At 37.3% G+C, this 7640-nt stretch overlaps 1 protein-coding gene across 4 annotated transcripts in view; it reads left to right on the top strand.

Moving 5' to 3' along the window:
• The first annotated feature begins 4374 nt into the window (after nt 1-4374).
• Nucleotides 4375-7640, top strand: part of MOSPD1 (motile sperm domain containing 1) — a 52751-nt gene continuing 49485 nt past the window's right edge. For all 4 annotated transcript variants that reach the window (XR_001514120.1, XR_001514119.1, XM_015565070.1 and 1 more), the window contains exons 1-3: nt 4375-4631; nt 4742-4817; nt 6573-6790. Coding sequence is in view for 2 of the 4 variants with exons in the window: in XM_015565070.1 (XP_015420556.1) it covers nt 4478-4631; nt 4742-4817; nt 6573-6790 (448 nt within the window). In the remaining 2 variants the exon portion in view is untranslated. The remainder of the gene's footprint in view (nt 4632-4741; nt 4818-6572; nt 6791-7640) is intronic.

The raw sequence follows: 7640 nt of genomic DNA on the forward strand, positions 1-7640 counted from the left end.
CAAGGCACTGAACACAAATGTATTCATGATACTGATAACCCCAAATAAAGGTGACCATCAGATCAAAGAGAATTAGGGGATAAGGAAGAAAGAAGAGGAAAAGAAAAAAGAGAAAAAAAGGAGTGCAAAAATGAAATTGGGAAAAGGAAAAAAAGTAAGAGAAAAGAAAGAGAATGAAATAGAAGAGGGGAAGAAGTTTATATGTGGAGAAAACTCCAATAGAACAGCCACTAATCCCAACAAATTCCAGCAACAGAATGCAAACTACAAACAACAATTGATATCAAGAGATGCGAGGGAAAACAGGAGAAAAAAAAATACCCGGAAAAGAAAAAGAAAAACAAACAAACAGAAAAATAGAAAAAGCAAAACAATTTCACAAAAAAAGCATAAAAAACCTCCACAATATACTGAACAATCAAGTAAACAACAACCAAATGACAGAGAGAAAAAGAAATTTGGATAGTGAAGAAAGAGAAGAGAGAGGTGTATATGGATTTAGAGCAGGGGATTGGAAACTAGATATATGAGTAGGATGAAATTTTAATGGGCTAAAAAGAAGGAATAGGGAAAATCTAAAGCAGGAATAGGGTAAGAGAAACAGGACAACAAAAGGGGAAAAGTGAGGAGGAGAGTTTTGGTGTAAAGATAAAGTTGAGGTAGAGTAAAATGATGCTAAAGGAAAGATGAACATAGAATTTAGAACACTAATCCCAAAATAAGATAAAGAGAAAATATAATGACACTTTAAAAAAAGGTAAAATGGTAGTATTAATAATACTGGTTAAAAATAGAAAAGTAGTAATTAAAAAGGTAAAATCAGGTGATAAAAAAAGAAAAAAAATAGTTTCTTAAGTAAAAGGTGAAAAACAAATAAATAAAATGTGCAGTAGTGAAGGTCCTTCAGTTCCTCTACTCTTCTGTTTGACACGCCTTAGTTCTGTCAGGTATTCAGGAGAGTTTTGAAGTTCCCTGTGATACACTGTTCCTCTGTGTTGTAAACCACAGTCCTGATTTTAAAGCAGGCTGTATTTGTTTCCCAGACTGCCTTTATTTGTATTTACAGAAGGGTCAGTTTGTGGCTCTGCCTCTTGGTGGCAGTGTGTCTGGATTGACCTCCCAGGCTAACAGGCAAAGATTTAAGGGGGAGAGAGAGAAAAAAAGGGGCCTAAGGAGGTGCGTGAGCTCTCGCAACCCTCCACCGTCCAGCTCTGTGCGCAGTCTCTTCTGCACGTCCTCTCTCCCCTGGCACTAAGCAGCTGGTACACTGGCAAAATCCGAGGCTGCCTTTTTGCACCCAGTCCAGCTATGGGCTTATTTTTAGTGTTCCCTTCTGGTGACAGCCCTGTGAGACCCCTTCTGCACTCGCGGATCATGCTGGCCCCAAGGCCGCGGACCTCGTGGGGCGCAGACTATCCCCCCACACGTTCCTCTCTCCAACCTGAATTGCAAACCGCACCCTTATCAAGGTGAAATCTGACCTTCTGTCAGGAGGAGCAGGGCTCCTCTGAGTCCACGTATTCGCGCTGCTTTAGATCCAGTGTTTCTGGGTCAGTAGCCGATTCCTGGATGCCGTGGTTGCAGGGTCTTTGGATGTATACGTTTCCGAAAACAGCCACTCAAGATGGCGCGGACTCCGCGGCTGAGCCAGCCGTTCTGGGAGAGTTTTCAGCCACAGTCTCCAACAGTCCCCTTTCTCCCGGAGTCCTCTGCCTTTTCCAGCTGCAAACTGTCTCCCAGCTGAATTTCCTCTGCCTATTCGGACTAGATGTTACTCGGTTCAGCTGCTCACCCTCTCTGCTCCGGGACAAAGCACGGGACACGTCCATCTATACCGTCGCCATTTTCTCCCTCTGTGTCTTGGGCCTTTTATTGATAGGTTTGGGGTATGCTGTCACCAGCTGCAGCTTGTTTGACAGATTTTAGCAATATCTGAAGCCTGAGCCAGGACAGACCATTCATATGGAAAAGCTGTTGTGAATAGCTTGGGTGGGGCTGTAAATTTGGTTGGGTGGGATCTCAGGGAATCCCCAGGGTGGAGCAAACTGTGTGCTTCAGGCTGATTGAGACTCAGCTATGGATTCCAGTCATCCCTGTGACAGAGGACGTTCCATACCAGGAACAATGACCCTTGCTAGCACCCCTGTCTGGGAGAAAGCCACCTCTGAGTTTCTGTCCTGATGCCAAACAATGGACCATGTAAGTTTGTGTGATGGCCCTTTAAGAGGAGCACCTGGGACTTCAGCAGCCTCCTTGTCACTCAACCACAATCTCTGCTGGTTTTTACTGCCCAAAGTTACGGGGACTTCTCTTCCTAGGTCTGGAACCCTGAGCTGGGGGTCTGGGGTGGGCTGGGACCCCTTATCCTCAAGGGCAGCCTCCACACAAACAATCTCCCTTCCAATTATAAAAACAACACACTTGGGTGTTGGACCAGCCTGTTCCACGCCTCCACCCCTCCTACCCTCCTACTAATCTCAGTGTGCTTTCTTTACCTTTCTAGTTGTGTGACTTCCATTCAGTTAGTTTCCAGGCAGTTCTTTTTTTGTTTTTTAATCTTTTTTATTCAGGCGGTTCTGAATGATGGTTGTTCTGTATTTTAGTTGTAATTTTGATGTGGCTGTGGGAGGAAGTGAGTACAGGCGTTTACCTACTCTGCATCTTGGTTCTCGTGACAGTATTTTTTAAATTTATTTATTGATTTTTTTTTAGGTAAGGAGAGAGAAAGAGGGAGAGAGAAACATCAATTTGTTGTTCCACTTATTTATGCATTTTATGGTTGACTCTTGTATGTAGCCTGACCAAGGATGGAACCGCAACCTTGGTGTATGGGGACTGAGCTACCCGGCCAGGGCCTTGATTAGGACCTTTTAAACATTCTTTCTTCATGTTTCTGTGTCTTTGCTTATGCTGTTCCCTCGGTCAGAATACCCCCCGTACCTATCCCCACCCCCTACCCCTGGCATAGAAGTGCGTATCCTTTTCTTTAAGGACTACCTCAAGTGCTATCTCTTGGCCTCTCTTCCAGGTAGAATTATTCATGTAGTCTTCTAATCCTCTAGTACTTCATATACAATACTATGCATTATAATAGAGGCGGCTTTAATATTTATTTTGTTTTACCAGTGAGACTTGAGTTTCTTGAGGACAAGGCCTGTGCATTATTTATCTTTGTATCTTTGTGCAGCTCCTGACATAGTGCCAGGCCTATATATAATAGACATTTAGCTGAAAGAAAAGGATAAAAATTTGCATGCATGACTATACAGTATCCTATTTGATAAAAGTGGGAAAGGCTTAAATCAGAATCATAGCACGTGTACTCTAATAGCCGGTAAAACAACAAAAAATTAATCATTTGTTATATTTATTTTGAATATATGAGAACTTGAAAGCAAACTATTAAATGCTTATGACTTATTTTAAATGAGTCATCTACAGGGTGAAAACCAGGTATTTTCTGTGATTGTATGTTTTAGCTTTTGCATTTTATTTGAAAAAGTCACACAGAGTACTAGCTAAGTAATGTTGTTTAAAATTAGATTAGGTAACAAATCATAAACATTGCACTTATCAGTCAGACTTCTGCCAGTTACAACTGTCTGGAACATATTCAACAACCCCCAAAGGAATCCAGAAAGGTCTTTAAAGTTGGAAGAAGAAAATAGCTCTTACGAAGTCTGTGCACTTGATGTGGAGGGGCGGGGGAGGCATAGTGCCACTCACATACCAAGACCTACTTACTGACTGAAATTTCATAGAAAACTCCATGGACAGTTTGGATATTCGACTTCCCTTCCAGACATTTTTGCTTATCTTGGGTTTCGGTAGAAAAAAAGATTAAAATAACTCTGCCATCCATGCTTCCTGAAGGCACTATAGTATTGTTGAGATGAGTGTGAAAGTGATTCTCATGTTTTTCTTCCATAAACCATGGAAACTTACTTTGTCCTATATTTTTTTTGTTCTACATTTTTTTTTAGTCTTTAAGAATTTTGATTGGCTCACATAAAATTGGTGGAGGGAATACTTACTTTATTCTACTTTATTTAAAAATCTGAAGTTTAAAAGAGTGATGTCTTTTTGATCTCATCTCTTTGAAAGGGGGTGATTAAATTCAGGTACAAAACCTTTATTCCCTCATTCAGGTATTAATGTTATTTATTGTAGGTTGAAACCTTGAATGTGAAAGGAATATGTATAAATTTCTTTGCTTAGTTAGCTAAAAGCTGTATAAATAAGCCTAGAGGAAAAGTCAAAAGGCTTATTTAAATGATTTGGGGGTCTATTTTAATGCATGCTAAACATGCTTTTTCATGGTGGGATAACAAATGAAAACAGGTATCATTCAGTTTTCTTTCTCTCTTCTCTTTCTAGATTGCCAAAATGCTTTGGAATTTTTAACTACTTTAAGGAAAGTCCAAAATAGATTTGAGACTGTGAAAAAAGAAGCTGCAGCAAGGGGGATTCAGTGCCAATGCATCAACAAAAAAAACAGCAAGATTTAGTGGAAGGAAATCTTCCTGTTTTTGTGTTTCCCACGGAGCTAATATTTTATGCAGATGACCAGTCAACACATAAGCAAGTGTTGACTTTATATAACCCCTATGAGTTTGCCTTAAAGTTCAAAGGTGAGTCTCCTAGGTCTATTTGATGGATTAAACTAGTCCCTACTAATTTTTTACTTGTAGAAACTAATTTTTTTAAAAACACTAATGGTCATTGTGACTTTTTCTTTCAGTTTTGTGTACTACTCCAAATAAGTATGTTGTCGTTGATGCTGCAGGTGCAGTAAAGCCTCAGTGTTGTGTGGATATGTAAGTCCCAATCACTTCCTGGTAACATGTTTTAAATGTGTTAATATTTATATGTTTAACTTGAAAAGGTTTTTTTCTTGAAGCTATTCCCACATAGGCATTTATTATACTTTGAATTTTTGCTGAAAGTTTTAGTCTATCAAAATTCTTGGAGAGGTAGTAAAGGGTAAAGGGAGTCAAATATATGGTAATGGAAGAAAATTTGACTTTGGGTGATGCTCACACAATGCAATATACAGTTGAAGTATTATAGAATTATATACTTGAAACCTATATAATTTTATTAACCAATGTCACACCAATAAGTTGAATTAGAAAGAAAAAATTCTTGTTAAGTTGCTAATAGATTCTAAATAGGTCAAACAAATACTTAATAATATTTAATTATGTTATAACTGATGTGTGTTAATATTTCCTCATTGTTGTGATTTTAGTTATAATGGACATTTATGAAGGTAAAGTTCTAACTTATTCCTTTAAATTTCTCTAGCTATAATAAGAAATTTAACTTTCTTTGGAACATCTTGCTATTATAGTGAAATTTGGGAAACTAATAATACTACACTCTCAGAACAATGGTAATACAAATTCATCCAAAATGATTCAGCTAATAAGCTTTAAAGTTAATCTATACAAACAGGAAGCAAGTGCATAACTACTCATCTATAAAAGGTTATCTGAGCTCTTCTAGATAATTTCTTCTTAGAGTGCCAGATAAGTGACTGGTTGTTCAGGCTGTTCATACTTAATTTTCACTTTAGAACTGGTGATGACCAGATGGAGCCATTGACCAGCCGTAATTTAAGCCACCCAGTAAGCTCTATTTGTTTAAATTTTCTGGGAGAATGAGAAGCATAAGTTTTTTCTTTTTAATAGACTTACAGCATTAAAATTATGTATCTTTAAGAATGTGTTTTTGCACACTTCTTTTGATTTCCATTCAGTACGAAATAAGCAAGGACTATTCCAAAGAAATGTAGTTTCTAGCCAAATAAATGTGCTATCTTTACCTAACTGTTCTGTGTTCTCTATTAAGGACAAAGTAAAAAAAAAAACAAAGCAAAATATATGGAACTTCAGATAACTCATAAAAATTGAAGTGCTTTATATTCTTTTCAGAGAGATACAGAAGTGTATTGTTAGCCTTCTGTTGGATTGGTCAGACTGAATTACTCATGCAAATGCTTATTTTTATCTGCATTCATGGATTTCAGATTTTAAGTCTAGGGTGAGGTTTGTAAAACGTGTTAATATTTTTGAAAAATAAGTGGCAATAGAAAATTTATGACACTTTTGTGGAGGAAGAAACAATTTCATATATCTTATTTAGTAAATATTAATATATACAGATATCCAGAAAAAAGTCATTGCCAAAAGGAGTTTTCTTTGCCCATCATTTTTTTTTAAAGCCCACAACCCGGGCATGTGCCCTCGACCTGAATTGAACCCGATACCTTTCAGTTTGCAGGCCAATGTTCTATCCACTGAGCCAAACTGGCTAGAGCTACCCATCATATTTTACTTTTATTCTCTGTTTTAGAGTATGTGCTTTCATCAAATATTTCAGCAGCACCCATTTCCTTTTGGGTTATACTGTGATTTTTTTTAAAGCATCATTAGCAAATCTCTGTATTTGAATATTTGGTTATAATCAGTTAATATTATTTTAATGTATGAAATCTCTTGCTGAATTCTATTTGACAGCCACCCCCCCTCAAAACCTAAACAGCATTTGTTATTTTTAAATGTTTTCAGTGTGATTCGTCATAAAGATGTTCGATCCTGTCACTATGGAGTAATGGACAAATTCCGTCTCCAAGTTTCCGAACAAAGCCAGAGGAAGGCTTTAGGAAGAAAAGAGGTTGTGGCCACTCTTCTCCCTTCTGCAAAAGAGCAGCAAAAGGAAGAAGAGGAAAAAAGAATAAAGGAACCATTAAGTGATAGCTTATTTTTTGAGCAGTCTTTTCAACCAGGTAATTTTGGGTGGTTTTTAAAGCTCTTTTGAGTTCTTACACATTTCTAACTTTAAAATAATTAGGGAGCTAAAAATAATTACTAGAAAAATAATCTGTTGCTTTAAAATTAATCAACTACTTTTGAAACAGAACCTAAAAATCAGGTACCTAAAATCGAGCCGAGGCCTAGAGCTGGACTTTCAGAGGAGAGGACTAAAGGATGCTGTAAGGAGAAGGCAAATGTTGCCATAACCTGTAAATCTATAAAACTTGAGAATGCAGGCCCTGTACTTTATAATGCTATCACAAATTGGCAATTATATACTTTTGTTTCTGTGACTGTTCTATATCCTTTCTAATTTGATTAGTTCAAAGAAGGAGAGAGAGATTGTGTTTGGCAATAGTCCAAGCTTGGTGCACTGTTCATATTATTTTTGAAAAAAAAAGTCATTAAAGTTGAAGTTAATTAAACTAAGTAGATTATAATATCCCCTGTGAGCTATTGATTTAATCCCTCTCTATTCCTCATTTCCTCCCAGCTTAAATATATAGACATGTTATGATGTATTATTTCAACATTGACAGTATCCTCATCTTCAACTCTTTGGACATCTGTCCCTCTCCTTCTTAATTTCTCATTATCTCCCTCCAACCCTATTAAAAGAGGAGGTAGATAAATTTTCCATAGAAAAGCATGGGAACTTTTTGATAGTGATATATAAACGTGATAGCAGCTGCCCTTGAAATTGTCACATAAAGTCTACTTGTCATTATATTAATTCATAGATTCCCTATCAGACTGTTCATCTTAGCATGTTTATTTTGATAACACAGGGAGTAATGCCTCTATGATTTACTGTAGGCAAGG

Source organism: Myotis davidii, unplaced genomic scaffold (assembly GCF_000327345.1).
Source record: "Myotis davidii unplaced genomic scaffold, ASM32734v1 scaffold760, whole genome shotgun sequence".
NCBI lineage: Eukaryota > Metazoa > Chordata > Mammalia > Chiroptera > Vespertilionidae > Myotis > Myotis davidii.